Consider the following 19,347-nt stretch of genomic DNA (forward strand, 5'->3'; position numbering starts at 1 on the left):
TGGCAAAATTGGTTAATTTCAACTCTTCCATGGGCTAAACTGAACATTTCGTAGGATAAAAACAGTATTTTTTCCTCAATGACATGTCGTTGTGAGTTTTCTTTCTTTATTTATTTATATTTTTTCCCAGAAGATGTACCAAGTTGTTTAGATTTGAAAAATAACAGTAATTAAAAATTTTTTTTATCGATAGTATTGTCTCCAAAAGCCAGGTCGGATCTGGGAGACAAAACGCTTGCTTTCCTGCCAAATTTTGCATATCCAGCAGAATAAAATGCTTTTATAACATGGTGCAGTCGAACCTCGATATATCGAACAGCGCAGTGATTGCGAAATAGTTCAATATAGCCAGAATTCATATATAAAATCATGTAAAGGACACAGGAAAAAATTCTGCAAATCAATAATTGAACCAAGGGTATGATCAGGGATCGTTGTTTGGAGCGCACGTTCGGTTGCACCGTGCACAATTGGCCTAGGCCGCGCCGACTTCTTCAGCCGGGTGAGAGCAGTCGATTGCGCCGCACGCAATTTGCGCAGTCTAAGCCAATTGTGCACGGCGCAACCGAATGCGCGCTCCAAACAACGATCCCCGATCGCGCCCCAATCGTGGTGCGGTATATACTGACTTGAAGCTTCACACAACGTATTTATTTGGCTGAAAGTACTGCAGCAGTATAGCCTGCTTCTTATTGGCATCCGCGTGCTTAAACAAGGAGTCCTAAAAGTAGTGTAAACGATCCACAAGCGATAGGCCGGTGCCCTCTCTTGCACCGCAGTAGTGGCGTAGAAGTGCCAAAGCAGCTACAGCCTCATTTGAAGTCAGGAGCGGGGCAGCATCAGGGCTTGCGAGATCAACCGAGGCAGCGCCTCCGTTTGGCCGCTACTTCTGCCGAGATCTCCACGTCCGTTAATCAAAGCATTCTGAAACACTGTCATCAACAAAGTAGCGTCTGCAAGGCGTCTGTGAGTGAGCCCAGCGAGCGAGCGCGTCTTTGCAGATTTAAACCGTCGGTTCTCTTGAGGCGCAGCAGGCGTAGAGGGCGGCACCGAGGGATCAGTGCGGCAAATGCAATGCGTCGTTGACGTCAAACTAGCCAAGCCACCACATGTCTGCGCCGCTAAGTTCAAATGGTGCCCTTGGGGCGATCGATATGCGCAGCTATAGTGTGCAACAGTCGAGAATGCCCATCGCACCACCACTATCTTCAAGGGTGTTGCAGAAAGCTCATCACCCGTAAACAAAGAGCATGTGGTCTCTGGTGGCGGAGTGTGATATATCCATTTTACATCCAAGCCCGTTCGAAATACAGAATTAAATATGCATGAGATTTTCCAGGTTATATAGAAAGTATTCGATATACACAATCATTTGATATACCCGTGTTTGATATATCGAGGTTTGACTGTAATTCCGTTTTTTCCATTTTTCTAATGTAACTCTTCATGGTCATCAGCAATTTTCTGAGAGGTGTAGTTATTCTAGTCATCCGAGTGGAATTAGTGCATCATCAGCAAAAGCATTGCTGGAAGCAAGGATACATAAAATGTTTCACCTACATCTTGAAACACTTCTGACTGGAATTGAGCTGCAAATTTGAGTAATGTGTGCAAATGTTTTAGTAAAACAAGGCGGAAGGTAGGTGGGTTGCAGTTCACAGTCTTCTGCCACACGAAGACTGTGAACGCACTTGATGATGGTATGTGCAGTGGCAGTGGTTTTCTAACCCTCATGTTGAGACTGCTGGTTATGTATTGTTGTGCTTTAGTAAAGACAATTTTAATTTCGGCGTTCGTCCTGTGCATCTTGCTTGGTCCCGTGTAAATTTGTGCCACAACATTATGTTCCATACTTCTTTTGACCATCTAACGCATCTTATTTGCTCGACTATAATCCTCGTTTCCAGAAAATTTGCTGTATGCCTGTGGCTCTCCTAAGTAGCCTGATCATTATTTTTTTATTTGCGTAGCCTCGCACCGTGGAAAAAAAGGGAGACACCACCACAAGGAGAAAAATGAGGAGCCCACTCCCGAAGTGTCAGCGCCGCCCGAACCTGAGCCACAGGAGGAGAAGATGGATGAAGTTGAAGACCAGTTCGTTGAAGCTCCCAGTACAAAGCCGCCGAAGAAGTCTAGCCGGCGACGGGACAAACACGCAAGCAATGAATTAGCTGCCACCAAAGAAAACACTGGTAGGTCAGCCGTTTGAGCAGGGGGGAGCTTTTTCTACACTGTTTTGTCTCTACAAGTTTTTTGTCTTCCGGTGTCTGGGTATGAGTATCCATGTAATCATCGAATCAAAAGGCAACTCCTTTGTAGCTCTGCAGGTGTGGTTGCTTGTCATAGGAGTATGAGCAAGTAGACGAAGCATTGTGTGTCGGAGGCAGTGGTTTCAAAAGCACTTGCAGCTTTTGAATCCCAGAGCTCTTGTTCTTGGGCAATGGCAAATGCCTCCATTTTTGTGTCCCCCACCTTTTTTCATACTTTTAAATGTGAGAACTGTGCATAAAGAGTACAAGGTGTGGCATCCTTTTATTTTTCAATATCTGGATGTATTCTTCTATGCTTTCCCAACTTTTATTTTACCAGACAAAATTGTGTCATTCTCAAAGAATTGTGCACTATTTTTTTAGGGAGGACACTGAATAAAGAAGGCATTTTAAAGGCATTGGATGTGACTCAGTGTTCATTTGCATTCCCTGATAGTAGTTTGCTGCAAGGTCCACTGTCTTGAAAATGCAGACCCTTGGCCCATTCTCAGTCATTCACTTTCGGAGGTAGCGCTTTCACGTGACATAATACAGACCATATTGCCTCGCTATATCAACAAGCTTTTGCGAATAGAGTGTTGATTCAACTGCCCATCTTGCAGTTGTGCTTGACAGTTATGCAGCACCTTTGTTTTTTGCATGCTAAGGGCCTAGAAAAAAGTTAAAGAACTGCTCGATATATGCACTTATTGCCTATCGAAAGATCGACGGAAATGTATTTTTGTGTCAGTTGTGACGACTCCCTGTCCGTGTGAAATCTCATGAACTTTTAAAACAAAACATGGCATGAAGTGGGTTGGAATCTTTACAGTGCAGCAGGCGTTCCGACTGTGATGTGCCACAAGAAACGGCATTGTCGTTCATGTGCAGCATGTCAATCTGCATTGTTCATAAAGGGCCAGTGACATAAAGATGTGCCTAAAACTTGAAAGACTGCATTGGCATAATTATTCAACATTACACTGCCCCCCCCCCTCCTCAGTTAGCCATCCTTCTCTTCTTTATTGTGACAACACTAACAGGCCATTTGGTTTTCTAACCACATTTTGTTTTTCTCCAAGACAAAAACACCTACTAAATTGGAATAACACCAATAACAGTTGAACAAACTATAGAATTTGTGATGACCAAAACATTGTGGACCACTGGGATAAATAATCTTCACAGAAAGTTTGCCTGCCCAGAGAGCTCTTTTATCATGCGTTTTCACTAGTCATGCAAACCGCCACCATTAAAAGTGATGCCTTTGTAGAGGACTGATTGGAATACAAAAGCACTCCACGCTATGATGTATTATGCATTGTAAAATTTATATAATCAAGCCAGCCAAATTCAAGTACAATTTTTGAACATTATAAGCTAGTGCAAGCAGCACCAACAGGCTGTGGTAGCTTCCAATGATTGTATAATGCACTAGTGCAGCGGTTCCCATACTTTCTGACTTTTGAGAACTCCACCGCCCTTCGCAGATATCACATCAGTTACACAAACAAAATTTCAAAGCTGAATGCCATGTGAGAGACAAAAATAAACAAAACAATGCCACCATAACGTGAGCTGGGGCATTCAATGTTTATGGTTTAGCATGTTATCTTTATTCTCGAAGGGTATTGCTTTTTATTAAGGAACTCATGATAGTACATAAACAACCAAATTCTTCCGTCTTCTTTTTTTTTTAACCTCTTTGCTTTGTAATGCAGCGGTGCAATAGCTGCAATACGGCTACCACTCTAGTTCACATGCCATAAACAGAGTCCTGACATTAACCAAGTGTGTGGTGCACATGCTTATTTATTTTTCTTTCTGCACTCAAATATCAAAAGTCGTTCATGCTGTGGAATGGTCATCGATATACCGACCGCAGCACTAACCCTTAAAGCCCATTCTTTCTGACCACATGAGCCAGCTATGTGCGTTGTGCAAGTTGATATCCTGCTTAGTGATATCTAGAGAACACATGATTTGCAAATCTTTGCAGAAGACAATTAAAGAAAACTTGCATAAAATTTGAACCGAAGGAGGTAATTGAAGATGGACCTTATGTTCGAAATAAGCACATAATTTTACATATATGTACAAGTTTCCAGCACTACGTCTCGAAGAATAAATATTAAAGACATTTTTGGTCCTAAGACCCACTTTCATGCTGCTAAGATGGACGTGCCACTAGGGGAGTCACCAACTGTGGTCACGTTTTGATTAGCAGAGTTCGAATTATCCAGTGAAGGCTACTTTCAGGGTCGAAATAACGAAACTCTGGTAGCATTGAAATGTATGGGCACTGGCTGGGACGTTCGGTTGGGATCAAATTATCCGGAGTCAAATTAGCAGATGTCTACTGTATATGAAAACTGCCCCGTGTCAACATCAGTGTGCCTTTACAGCAAGCAGCATGTGAATGCGCCCCCACGCATTTTTTACAATACACCAGTTAAACGCCCAGTCATCATATCTTGAAGAGTCAACAGGTCGCTAGATTCGAAAATGGATCTGAGCATGCAGGACATATGAGCGCTTTGCAGACCCGCGGTGTCCAGCATGGATGCCAGTGGTTTGTACAGTGGTTTTTTTTTAATCAATGTACAGTGGTTTTCTTGAATCCAAACTGTAATGTAAAAATTTTCTGAAGGAGGGATGGGGTCGGATTCTTTTCGGCCTGTCACGGAGTGCCAAATTGCCATTTGCAAAGCCCACTTTGGAAACCACTGCGCTAGTGTACAGGCAAGCTAACTGCAGTTAACCTGAATTTTGGTTATTACCTGCAGCAGTTGTGCTCGTCTATATGGAAAGTCCCTGCACAATTAATCTGTTAAACATAGTGGATGTAGTTGTAAATATGGTTAGGTTTAATTTGTAACGGAGCACGACCGCAATAGGTTCGGGAGTGCTGATTTTTGGGCTAGTTGGTTCGTTGCATCAAATAAAGTCATAGCGTTGGATTGACAGGGACATGAAAGAAGACGGGACTAGCGCATGTCCAGTCTTTCATGTCCCCAGCACTATGAGTTCATTTGATGCAATTGGTTGGTGCAGAAGTTCAGTTTAGCCCTGTAGCGCCCAACATGTGACACACGCTACGCTTAGTTTAATGCTGCAAAATATGCTCATTTAGGTGTGGAGAACATTATGCAAAGACCTTAGTTATGTTTTTGATATGCTGGAGCAAAGTTTCAGCGGTGGATAGTTCAACGAATGAATTATTAATTATTACAATTATAATTCAGTTATAACTCATATTTCATTGTCCTTAAGTACAAATGTGCTCTCCATGGGCAGAAATAACAGTGAGCAAGTTGTTCCAGATGTCCTTGAAATGGAACTCTGTTTGGGCATTGCAAGGTTAAAGGGACACTAAAGAGAAACATTAGGCAGAACTAGACTGTTAGATTGCACATGTGGAATACCAATTACTCTATAGTCTCGCGTAAGGGCCGCACCCCCAATTTGGCAGCCCAAAATTTGGAAAAAAAGATTGCCAACGGAGAGGCAATCGCTTTTGGTGCTCCGATACCACGCAAGCGCAACGGCAGGTTTTCGTGCACTGGGTACTTCCACCTGTCACTACTGGATTGTGAGAACTCTGCATTCACCTCTGATGCACTGGTATGTGCGGGGATCCTGAGCGTGCATAAGTCGCTGGCTGTGCCGGCACCAGTTTGAGCAAGAGGGTTGGTACCGTATAAAGGCGGCACCTTGTCAAAATCGGGAAAGAAAAGTGCAGCCCTTAAAGTGCAGTCTGTAAGGTCTCTCAGTTTTATTGTGAATGAAGGCTTGGTGGGACACAGATTGCAAAAGCGAAATGTAGGTGGCAGCACCACTTGCCTTTTCGTCACCAGCTCATCGCGGCATTGCGAATTTTACCATGTCTGTTATGATTGTAGTGTTTATGGGTTAATGATTATATTGTATTCTAAATGTAAACATACACTGCTTAGAAGCTTTCGCAAGTCGACTTTTGCTCAGAAACGAAGCAGTTATGCAGAAATAATGTGCAGTACTTCAGCAAGGAAACGCCAAATGAAGTCTAGAAAGAGTACTGTACCAATCTAAAATGATTTAGTATTTCTCTTGAGTGTCCCTTGGATTAATATGACCATGTAGCTGACAGGTAAGGTAGTATCTATCACACATCCGTAGTTGTGTTATCGCCCTCAGGAAGAGATATGAGTATACTGACAAAAAAAAATTTTCCCAACCTTTTTTGTTTTATTTTTAATATCTGTTTACTCTGTATTTAAATAACCAATCCACTGGAACAAATTCCACGAATGTTCAAAACCTGCACGAGGTTCAATGCAACTTCGAGATGTAGGGTCCCTTGAGCAGGGCTCCTCCATACATCACAAAAAACTAACGTAGTGGTCACGGGGCAGCAGAAACTGTTGATCCTAAACTGTTGATAAGCATGTCAGTCAGCTGAGTGCAATGGTCACAAGCCACAGAATAACCGTTGCCAAAAGCCAGGCCATACACCACACCAGCTCCTCTTCTCACCTTCATCCTGCACTTTTCCACATTCAACTTGGTACCGTGCTGTCATTTCTTTCAGAACGTGGAATGTATTTTTCTCCTTCTCTGACCTAGTTACCACATTTACTTATGTAAGGCCCACACCTCCTGTTTGCAATGCAAAAATTTGGAAAAGTTTCACTAATGGCACGTTCGACTTGTTGTTTTAAAGTGCTCTGACAGTGCTTCGAAGTTAGTAGAAAACGGTTTTAAAGCTGCATTACTAGAATTAAACAATCTGTTGGGGATAACCAGGCTTCATTATCATCATTTGAGGTTTTTTTATGCTAGTGTTAAAGCTTAGTTGCTGTTTTATACAACTATTGGAGCACTGCCAGAGCACTCGGAAAAGAGCAGCCAAATGTGCCATAGGTTTCATGCTCATACCGACATACTGATTTCTTTCTGCTAGCAGCTACTATCTGGCACTAGTTGTCCTGCTAATGAGTGCATTATCATCTCCGTATTCTGTACTCAGCACCAAACCTGTCAAATCACAGCTTTGGTCACCAACTCCTACGAAGCGGCATGGTGCTGCTGGTTAGGCCTAGGCAGCAGGTGGGGCAGGTGGTAAGCCATTGCAGGAAGTCAGCCCTTAAAATCTTTGTACCAGTAGACTCCATCGGCAATCAGGCATAAGTCGCATGCACATGCTGGACTGATGACTGCGCGTGTGAACTGTGGTCTGCGGGTGACAAGCAGGCAGCTACTACGAACGTTGGTGTACCAAGTTTGTGTGTGTGCTTACTGGAGGGAATGATGCAATCTCGCGTGTGAGCATAAAGCCAATAAAGCTCCAAACTGATTTTGCAGAGCACAGTCTAAACTAAGAGTGTCTCGGAATACAAGGCCACGTGTGCATTATCTGCATTTCACGACGGCCAGTGACGCATATTGGGCTGTGCGCTGGGTGAATGCGAAATGCACCCGTGGCCTTGGCCATCAAGAAATTTAAAGTAAACGTTATTTTAATGGAGCAAATCACTCTGAAAAAGTCTGTAAATGAATTTCCTGTGTTGCTAGTCCTTTATAAAGCAGCAGAGTTGAGTACGGTCACAATTCCTCTTTCAGAGTGCCCAATTATTCTGACATATTTGTGGCATTGTCTGTGTTGCGAAAATTAGTCAGCAACTTAAGCGTGTTTATTATCGGTCACCAGTGGTTGTGTGATTTTGCATAGCAGACCAAGCACAGTTTGAAGCTTTAGTGGGTAGTTATATGCTTCATGTAAGGCCACACCCAATGAAAAATCCGGAAAGTGGGCCTTGCACAATGGTAAATGTGGTAAATGCTCTTGGCAAGACAATCACGGTATGGCTTGCAACCATTGCATCAGTCTGACCAACCCGCTTGTCAGTGATGTCACGTGACCACCAGCTTAGATATTCAGGACGTATAGAGCCATCTTGCTCTACATGCCTAAAGACGCGCTCCGCTTGGCACACATTTCGAATTGGTCACAATACTTATATATATTTGTACTGTAATTATCCCCATTTTTGTCACGAATAAAACTGATTTTGATTCTGAATAAGTGGTGGCATAATTTGTTATTTGTTGTGCCCTCAAGGAATTCGAGCCTCATACCATGATTTAAAAGTCAGTAGCTGCCTAATAAAGCAAGAAGATAGGAAAATTTTGTGCCAGCACTCGTTTATGGCCACATGCTTTTTCTGCTCACTGAGTGGCTGTATTCTTGCTCTTAGCCTCAGAATTTGTTGTTCAGCTGCTGTAGTGTTGTGTACAACTGCAAAGATAAATTGGAAGTGCTATTAATAAGTTAATCGTCACCAGGACTGGGTAATGTAATGATTATAGTCAAGTTCTTTTCCTATTTGCACTTTGTTTACATTATCATCAGGATCGGTCAGTTGTGAGCGGCAGATAAGAGGAATTAAATTGAGTGAAAGGAATGACTACATTATTGCAGCCCAGGTAGCCGTGTAATTTTTATTTGTTCAAGCAGATGCGCAACTCTTACTGTTTGTTGAATGGTGAGAGTCATTAAAGGCAGATTTGATTGTCAGTTCAGTGAGTCTTGGAAGTATAAAACTGTCGTCTATCGCTCACCCTTTGCAACAGTCCATATATGTGCTACTGGAAAGGCACTTCTGCAACTGCAGGGAACTATTGTAGAGTTGAAAACATTCTACAATTGTATAAGCATAGGGAATGGATGGGATTCATACTTAAGTGATTTCATTTGTCTTCCGCTGCCAACACTTGATGCTATGCCTACAAGCTTCTTTATTGCTATCATCTTGCAGGTGTCTCATATATATATATAAGCTATTCAAGCTGGTGAAGGTGAAAATATAGTCTAATATTGCACTCGTCGGATACACAGTTGTTATACTTCGCACAATTATAAGCATGTACTGCCAGAACTGCTTTGGAGAAGGGCTTCATTGCACCTATTAAGTAGGGCATTGTATTCCTTGATATTTGGTGAGTGAAACAATCAAGCAGTTTGAAGCCTTTGTTTCTTCTTCTTGCTCTTATACTTAAGCCAAGTGGGCACTTTGTTAATGGCTATAAGGTCACTGAATGGTCTTTAAAGTCCTTAGCACCCTTGTCAACTGCAGTGGAGTTGGCTGCCACATAAAGTCGATGGCTGTTGATGCATTTTGTTAATTTTGACATGGTGTTCATGTGCAGCTGTAAGTGCACGGTTCTGTTAACTTTTGAGCCTTTTTGGTTTCACTAGAGTTCTGTCTGATTCTGTTGGTTTGATAGTCTGTTCACTCGATATCCTTTGAAGCTGCCTGTGTAGCTGCATCCTCGGATCACAGAGAGAATTTGTCGACTGAAAAACAATGTTAGATGAATGCACTGCATGTTAAGCATATTAGCATTTTTTGTGTTCATTGCTGTGGGGTTGTCATGCACCAGTACTCAGTATTGATGGTGGCAGCTAAGTATTGAGCAGAATTTTTTTTTTTCATTTAAATTGTTTTGGCCAGATGAGCTTCCAGATGCCATTGGTGAAGTGCTTTGCCACTTAACGTTTTTTTTTTTTTTTTTTCGGTTGCCACAAGTTTTGGAAAAATGTACAGTATAGAAGCAGATGACGAAGGCATTAAGCAGGATGCGTAAGACAGCATTTTGGGCGTTGTGTATAAAGGAGGCAGTGTATATGCCCATTTGCAACAAGTCTTCTTAACTATCAAAATCAATTAACTTTGTTAATTAGATAATTGTGCATTTTGATTTGTTGCACAAGTAATGTACCTCTTCAAAAAAAAAAAACAGCAGCTCACATAACAGCATTGCTGTACTTGCTGCATTCAGTTCAAAAATTGGTAAAGCTTTAAGGAAACTTGTGGTGCATATGTATTTCTTATGTACTACAAATGGTGAAGTCCACCTGTACATTGCATTATATTGATACCTAGCTGAACTAGCTCATTTGTTTTTTAAATCTGTAGTTGTGTGGACACCAGGGCATATTGCTCACATGAAACTGTTTGCTTTCTCATTAGTGTGTTTATTTTTTCGTGTCATTATGCATTGATAAGAGGGGCAATTTTTTTCTGTGGTGGCAATGTTTAGGTATATGTGGCCGCATAAAAGAGTAAGCATTGTTGTGTTTCACTCAGCATAATTATGATACTAGTATTTAAAGTAGAAATATAGATTGTGTACATCACGCTATGTTTTCCTGGTCCTTAGGCCTGAAATTCCTTGGGATGTAAAATAGACCAGCGTCATCACTCTGGGCTAATCTGTGCTGATTACTAGACTGATGTCTGACTTATTATGGGGCACTTGTGCCTCTGCGATTGTCATCAGCAATGTCATGCTGACTACACCAATTCACGCCAGTCCACCGAAGCTGAGCATCGTTGGACGCAATGTTTCATTTGAACCGAGACAACCTGAGAACGCCACTGATGGCTCCTTTCCTGCTGCGAAGCAGTTTGTGTTTGCATTGAGCAAGACCGTTGCGATGTCGGCAACAGGAGTCAACACGTGCTGTTAGCTGTGGCAGTTTGGTGGTTACAGCATTCTGGTTGCACGCAAAGTCGCAGGTTCAGTTGGCAGCCACTACTGCTGCATACCAATGGTGATGAAATGCAAGAATTTTTTTGTCCTCGGCACTGAGCTTTGTTCGCATGTTAAAGAACACTGGGTAGTAAGAATTAATCTGTAGCCTCCCATTGTGGCATCCCTCATAGCCCCTGCATTGTTTGAGGACATTAAATCCATCAGTCAGTCATTTTGTACAGTTCGGCGAAGGTCATGCATCTGCAGTGCCCTCTATATGCTTGTGCTACCATTATTACTGCATTACATTTGAGTGATATCTTTCTGTAATCGCAGCACATGTGTGAGTGTGTTCAATTCTTGGTGATGCCTAGAAACATTTTTTTTTAACTTGGCAAACAGCCCCCATGCAGATGTTGGATATTGCATTCATGAAAGTCACTGCTTTACAAGTCTTGCTTAAAAATTCACTTGCTTGATTTAACTTGTGCATTTTCAAATGCCTTGGCCATGTCATGGTAAATTCACTGGTTTTGTCAGACTACTGAAGCCAACCAGCCTTGCATTAGCTTGGTCTTGAGTGGAACTCGAACTGGGTACATGAAATACTGATTGTTACACTTCTGGCACGGGATAGTTCAGGTGTCCATTTTGAGCTCGACTGTTACAATGTATGGCCGGAAACTTTCCTCTGTGTTTAAAGCTGTGCATAGTGACTTTCCTCACTACCCCATGGGCTGAAGATTGTGTGATCTTGCTGCAGTTTAAGGCAAGCACCTTTCCTTGTAGGAGTGACAGCAGGAGCAGCTACATTTTGTTATTGAGAACTCTGCTCATACAAATTTTTCTAGAAAGATTATTGTAGTAGAATATTCGTGGGACAGTATCCTTTAATGCTTAAGGCACTTTGCTTTTCTTTAAAGGGGCTTCAGGACACTAACAATTTTTGAACGCAGAAAATTACTGCTGCCCTTTCTATCTCTCGCTCGGATATTGCAACTTTGTTCTATTTTGCAAACGGGCAATTAAAAAAAAAGTTTGATTTATGGCCCTGATTGCATAACTGCACTTTCCTGCATGTAAAGTATATTTTTTAATGCTCAACCATATATTAATGATGCAGTTCTGCGAAAACAACTTGTGCACAATCTACAGACATGCAAATCCAGCTGTTTCAAGTAGTGCGTTTTGAACTTTAAAAGGCTTGAGTATGGTTGCCATGAATTTTATATGATCATGCTTTGCGTTGTGATGTAGGACATCACCATGTGTGCTCCCGTCTTGGTTTGCTTTCATCTTCTTGCACCCGAAGCATAGCTGAAAAAAAAAAATTACATGTAATTTACGGCTCGCTAATCTTTTTTTCTTCAATAAATGGAGTGGTTCCTCCATTTCTTATAACTGCATACATATATTTTATATAGATAAGTAGTGTGGCTATTGGCCCCTCTGGGAGATCTTATTTTTATGAAAATTTCTGGAACAGTAATTGTTGCCTGTCAAGCCGTCTGTAAGCAGAAATATGGTTTATGTGTGACCCTTTTTCAGATCAAAACATTGTCGTAAATACACCATCTTGTGCTTTTATTTATATGCTCTATTTGTTAAAGAGTGAAACGCTGTCATTTACTTTGCAAAGAAGCTGGAAAAGGGAAATTTTCGCAAAAGAAATCCAGTTAGAGGAAGGCAGAATTCCTTTCTATAAGAAAATGCTTCTTGTTTCTAAAGCAGAATTTTTTTGTGACTTTTGTATGTTCAGTCATTCATTGCACCATTTGTCACATTTCACTATGCACCTTGGGTGTGGATACGATATGGTTATGGCTGTTTATGTGTATGGTCTTACTGGTTTGTCTTGCAGTTAATAAAACTGTTGTCTGACTGGGAACTCGTAGTTGTGAGGTGGCTGCCACCGACTTGTGTACTTCTGTTCTGTCTTCACCTGCTGGGCTATCGTGCAGTCCCTGCTAGCACTAACTCTCGTGAATTCCTGTGTGTATGTGTACATAATGTAATTTTCATTGGCAGCCTTTGTTAAAATAAATTTAGCTACTGTGTGCAGACTGTAGCTTGCTGTGGGACACACTATCCGTCTCCCGTCGCATCTGCACTCCTTAAAGTCTGTGTGTGGTACGACAAAGCCAGGGCTTAGCAACGCTCGTGCTTCCAGTGGCTCTGCTTCATTTGATAAAGACTGTAACCGTTCCCACTTTTCACATTGCTTGAACACAATTTCAAGCCCTTGTGCACAGTTACAAACATTTGTCGCCACAAAATGGCTCTAAGGTTACTAGTTCATATTGTGCTGGTAATGATTGCAACCTGCAAAAGACAGGAGGACCAAGGTAGAGACAACAGGACATATTTATGCATCGCTTTGTCTGAATAAAGTGAAGCTTTCTCAGGTCAACAAATATATAAAAGTAGATGTGAGACATTAAAAAAAAATTTATTTAAAAGGAGCATTTATCCTGTTTATACCTCAGTATTCATCCTTGTTTTGTGCTCATTAATTTTAATCGGTAGAATAAGATGGCTCCAGACTTGTTTACTCTTTATTTTACTATTTCACTCCTGAGGATGTAAAGTTCCTTAGATTACAAGAACTGCTCTTTGACTGGACTGTTCTACATATTTATATCTTACCTCAAGGCACATATATCGTGCATTTATACGACTCTTGTGTAATAGGAGCCACATGAGAAAATACATAGGTCTGTCTAGTACAGTTTTGTGAAATTTGCACACATTACCAAGCCAGATTACCGCTAGCAGGACTCTGCCCTCCCTGTTGCCTCCGTGTAACTTATGCTGCCTGTTGCCCTGTTCATGACCCACCGCAATAGCTCAGTGGCTATGGCAGGTTCAATACCTGCCGCAGCAGCCGCATTCTGATGGGAGGTGGAATGCAAAAGCTCTTGTGTACCGTGAACTGGGTGCACATTAAACAACCCCGGTAGGACAAAATTAATCCTGAGATCCCCCCTATGGTGGCCTCTTAATCGGATTGTAGTTTCGGCACGTAAAACCCCAAAATTTAATTTATTTTACCCAGTAAATGCCCTGCAGAACAAAGTATGGTGTTGAAGGAGTTGGAGAATGAATTGCATTGTTGGCTGCTTGGTTTATACATTCAACACAGTTTTGATCTAGTGGCCATCCATGCAATGCGACACCCAACAGTGTAGATTTCGTGTACTATTGTATCTTTCACTTCACTGCTTCAAAGTTTTGCCTGAAGCTGTAATTGAAGTAATAGTGGTGTTATTCTCTAACTCTCTTCAGACCAAACTAAAGAAAACGACATTACTGCTGAGCCTTTGGTTCCCACAGAAGCCAATGAAGTTGAGAAGGAAGAGGAAGACGAAGCTCCGTAAGTGATAATTTTGTACTTTGTTTCGGTTTCGTGATTACTGCCTCATTAACAGATTTTTCTCATCAATATGTTTCCGTGCGCTGTATTTCTCAGTTCTCAGAGTTATGGAAGTGATGTTGCACTGAAAAGTGTTTTGTCTATTTCCACATCAAAATAAACCAAACTTGCTAAGCAACTTTTGTAGTTTATTATACTGATGAGAGTAAAGAAACTGTTTAAAATTAATTCACATTTTTAATTTACAAAAGATGGCGCCATGAAGATGCCGAGGTAAAAACTTTTAATTTTGCATGGTTTTAGTGACAGCATGCCTGAAATGCCAGTCTCTGCACTAAAGTAGTGATATTTTTCTTGTTCGTTTTGTTTATTGTAGGCCAGTAAATTTTTGTTTAAAAATTGAAGACTCGTCCCTCCTGGGATGATGCATAAATTTGTTCCGAATGGTTGCAAACTCGAGCACGCCTTCATCGTTGACGTAACCAACTCTCTTGAGAACACCTTCTTGCACTGCAGTTTGCACCATGCGATACGGTCCCATGTACACCTGCTTCATGCCCGGAAGACCTTTTCTGACGAGCACTAAATCGTTCAGCTGTATACGAGGTATTTGCGCGTTGTGGCAGCAGTCGAACTGCCTCTTCATATCTTCGTGGTATCGCTGGTAGGCTTCCGCAGTTTTCCGCTTCTCGCACAATTGCAGGCGGTCAGCAGTACCAAGCTGTTGATCAGCAGGCAGCACCTGTGTCTTTGCAAATGCTGCAAAATAGGGACTACAGCCAATACTCGCACTGTGCGACCGATTGTGATGAGCTACAGCGGCCTCCAGGCAGCACTTCCATCTGCCTTTGAAACTGGGATACATGGAAATAAACTGTTTCAAGTCTCGTATGATTCTTTCAGCCATGCCTTTTTCTGCAGGATGGTAGGGCGCACAGCGTCGCAAAACAACTCGTGCCTTCGCCCATTCTTGCAGATGCTTGCTTACAAATGCTGGTCCATTGTCTGATATTGCTACTTCGGTATTCTTAAACATCTCTCGGCTCAAAAGGGCAATCACACTGTTTGGGTCTTCCCTACCTGGTCGTGCGGCCACTATTCTAGTGTACTGGTCTATTGCCACTAGGAAAGACTTTGTTTTAACGTGGTAGTGTTAAGGAGCACGTGTCGCAGAAAAGCCAGTGTCGGCGGCGGCGGTGGCAGTGAGCGAAAAATGGCAGAAGGCAATTCATAAATAAAAACTTTCAAGATGAGCTGGGTGGGAATCGAACCAAGGTCTCCGGAGTGTGAGACGGAGACGCTACCACTCAGCCATGAGTTCGATGCTTCAAAGCAGGACAAAAGCGGCTCTAGTGAATGTGGTGTTGCCTTTGAAACGTGCCGTAGAAGGTTATACTGCGGTGTATATCGGTAATTATGAGAAGTCGCAGTTAAACGCGTAGCGAAGTACGTTTCCGCTACATTTCTTCTGCGCTTGGCGCACACGCAGAGCGATCTTGCGGCAAACACAGAAGACCCCTCCTTGCAATGTACGGCACTGCCCCGACAGGTGGTGTGCCACTCGCCCGCGCGACACGGCTACTCTTTCCGCTCACAGTGGGATTCCTAGGTGCAGCGTCCGATGCGGGACGCCTCTGATGTGATCTGTGCCCACGGAGTAAGACATTTAGGAGGTGAAACTCCCGTCAGCGCGAGCGAGCGCGGGCAACCAGATAAGGTCACAATTGTTGTATGTGCCGATGGGGCCTTATACAGTGGCGGCGCCATGCGGCGCGTCGTAGAAGCCGCAGCGAAAAATAAAAAAGCAGTGCGTCTTTGTGTGACTCAAGAGCATGCCGAGCGAATGAGGGGGCGGTGCGAAAGGGGTGCGATAACGCTATCGCGTTCCACTCTTGCAGGCGAAGCTTAAGCGTCCTCCAATTTTTCGATACCGCTCTTGCCGAAGATATGAATTCCGGTTTGACTTCGTGGCGGCTGATATTGGCTACACAGTCTCAGAAGGTGGCATATGGCGGCGCTGAGTAGCACACTACTGGTTCCTATGCTTGCAAGTCAGCAATCCCCTTGTCAGCTTTTGCATCCGGCCAACTATTGCCATCTCGTGTGCGAACGCTACACTACACACGCACATCGCGCCCTGCGCACGTGTGTAGTTGCAGACGCCCAACTAAAACTGCTTATTGATCCCCCACCACGGCGTCCCTTATAATCATATTGTCATGTAGTAGAGACAGCGAACAAGGCAGCCAAACTGTGAATGGCTAAACTAGCGCTTTATTGGGCGAACCTGTTCCCTGAAAACAGGCTACACGCAAAGAACAACGATAGCGGCAAATACAGTCAGCGATCGTCGAAAATCTTACCTGCCGGTCAAGTGTGCCGGCTTTTATACACTAGTCATTGAAGTTTCCAGAGTAATCGCTGGTGCCCACGTGTCTTCCACAAAGTACTACATAATTTGTGTCGCGTATGCAAGAAGATTACACAAGCTTCCGTGACAACAGACATATATATATATATATATATATAAAACCATCGATTCCAGTAGGTTCTTATCATACAGGCGCGTCTTGCACTGAGCGATAACTTTAGGTTTTTAGGTGGTAAAATGCTGTCGCCAAGAAAAGGATGAATAAGTACACACGTCCATATAGTTCTTTTGGAATATAAAACCCAGGAATTTAATATTCCTTTAAACTTTCCTATTTCTTACTCCTGTAGCCTTTTTCTTAAACTCTGCAATATCCACCTGGTTGACTTCAAATGGTATGTCAGAATGTCGAGGTAGGACCATCTCGTCTGTTCTCTGAAGGTACTTTACTTCATGGACTTGACATTCATGGCAAGACTGGACGTACCGCTGGACATCATCTTTCAGGTGTTTCCACCGGAAACGCTGAAGAATCTTGCGATAAGTTCGCCAGAACCCGTCATGCCTGCCAGAGTCCGGGGAGTCATGGTAAAGTTCCAAGATTCAAGGCACCATTGTTTCCAGGCCTACGAACTTACCATCGTGGAACTCCGGTTCTTCAGTTCACTCCCACAGCAGAGTTGCGCTGACAGTCTCCTGATCTGGGGTTATTGCAAGTCTGGAGAGTGTGTCTGCATCCTTCAGGCGTTCTCCAGGTCCGTGATGGACCACGAACACAAACTGCTGGAGTTGACTCACTCACCGCACAATTTTTCCTCTAGGCTCTGAGAGGTTAAGGATATATCTTCGCACACTGCGAGTATTGTCTGTAGTCCCTATTTCACAGCATTTAGAAAGACACCGATACTCCCTGCTGGTCAACAGCTTGGTATTGCTGACCGCCTGCAATTGTGCAAGAAGCGGAAAACTGCGAAAGCCTACCAGTGATACCGGGAAGATATGAAGAGGCAGTTCGACCGCTGCCACAACATGCGGATACCTCGTGTACAGCTGAACGATTTAGTACTCGTCAGAAAAGGTCTTCCGGGTACGAAGCAGGTGTACATGGGACCGTATCACGTGGTGCAAACTGCAGTGCAAAAAGGTGTTCTCAAGAGAGTTGGTTACATCAACGATGACGGCGTGCTCGAGTTTGCAACCATTGGGAACGTATTTATGTATCATCCCAGGAGGGATGAGTCTTCAAAGAGGGGGAGTGTACGTGGACATTGTGAAGAAGTTACAGGGTGTCTTTAACGATGACGACGAAGGGAAGAGGGCGGAGAATAAAGATGGCTGAAACCATAGCCTAGCCCTACTGTCACGGAGTAAGACATTTAGGAGGTGAAACTCCCGTCGGCACGAGCGAGCGCGGGCAACCAGATAAGGTTACAATTGTTGTCTGTGCCGACGGAGCCGTATACAGTGGCAGCGCCATGCGGCGCGTCGTAGAAGCCGCAGCGAGAAAGAAAAAATGCAGTGCCCGGGCAGGCTGCTCCGGCACGCTCTCAACGGCGGTAATTTCTTTCCAGGCCGCCAGGCGCCGCCAGCACGATAATGGCTCCGCGGTCTTGTGACCTTTTCTGGTCGCCGCAAACAGCGGAGTTTCCTCTCCTAAATGTTTCTTGCTCTGTGCCTGCTGTGTATTATTGCAACATTAAGGCTTGGTGATTGGTAAAGAGCGTGAAGCTCCTGCCATCCAGGTAAGGTCTAAAATAGCGTACTGCCATTAGGACTGCCAAAGCTTCTTTCTACGTAGTCGTGTAATGCAGTTGCGCTTTTGAGAATGTATACGGATAATATCCCACGACCTTTTGTTGCTGGCTCCATGAAGTTTTGAATCCCTCTGGTAAAGCACTGCGCCTGTGCCGTAATGAGAAGTGTCGGTGTTCAGCACAAAGGTCAGCGTGAAGTCTGGAAGCGTCAGAATTGGGTCAGACGAAATGATGCTCACAAGGTTTTGATAAATGCAATCACACTCTGCTGTCCACTGAAATGGCACATTCGTCTTGGTCATTTCTGTAAGGCACTTCGTTTTCGTTGCATAATCTCCGTCGCAAAATGCCCCGCAAAGCCGAGAAATGCCCGCAAGGAGTGCAGGTCATGCGGTTTCTGCATTTTTGAGATTAGTTCGACTGATTCCTGCTTTGTTGTCTTGGTTTGGCCATCAAATACTCTACCTAGAAACACAACTTTTTTTTTGGAAAAACTCACTTGTGATTAATCTTGAGCTCCGCATCACTCAGTTCTTGAAGTACACTACCAAGATGCTTTGAGTGCTCCTCATTGCAAGAGTAAATTGTTATATCGCCGATGTGCACGTTACAAAACTTCTCAAGAAATGGTTGCAAGACGTCATTCATCATCTTCTGGAACCAAGAGGGTGAGCTCTTTCATCCAAACGGGAGTCGATTATACTCATAGATGTCAAAAGGCCTTATGAAGGCAGAGTATTTCTTGTATTCTTCAGAAAGTGGAACTTGCCAAAATCATTTACATAAATCAGTACACGAAAACACTCTGCAGCCACCCGTCTCGTCTATGATAGAGTCTATTCGTGGCATAGGATAAGGAAAAAGCTCTGTCTGCTTATTAATTTGCCTGTAATATGTGCAGAATCTGAGGCTTCCATCTTCCTTAGGTGCAGTAGTGATGGGCGACACAAATTTAGACATGGATGGACGAATTATCTGTGCATCCAACATATTTTGAAGCTCGTTCTTCAGCCACATTCTCTTCTCCCATGACATATTATGTGGCTTTTTTCTCACCACTGTAGTATCACCTAACCTAAATGG

General features: G+C 43.2%; 1 protein-coding gene across 2 annotated transcripts in view; it reads left to right on the plus strand.

The window, feature by feature from the left end:
* LOC142582954 (uncharacterized) overlaps window positions 1-19,347 on the plus strand; it is a 69,340-nt gene that overhangs the window by 14,687 nt on the left and 35,306 nt on the right. For both annotated transcript variants that reach the window (XM_075693112.1, XM_075693113.1), the window contains exons 8-9: window positions 1,971-2,192; window positions 14,052-14,139. In XM_075693112.1, the coding sequence (XP_075549227.1) occupies window positions 1,971-2,192; window positions 14,052-14,139 (310 nt within the window). The remainder of the gene's footprint in view (window positions 1-1,970; window positions 2,193-14,051; window positions 14,140-19,347) is intronic.

Source organism: Dermacentor variabilis, chromosome 5 (assembly GCF_050947875.1).
Source record: "Dermacentor variabilis isolate Ectoservices chromosome 5, ASM5094787v1, whole genome shotgun sequence".
Taxonomy (NCBI): domain Eukaryota; kingdom Metazoa; phylum Arthropoda; class Arachnida; order Ixodida; family Ixodidae; genus Dermacentor; species Dermacentor variabilis.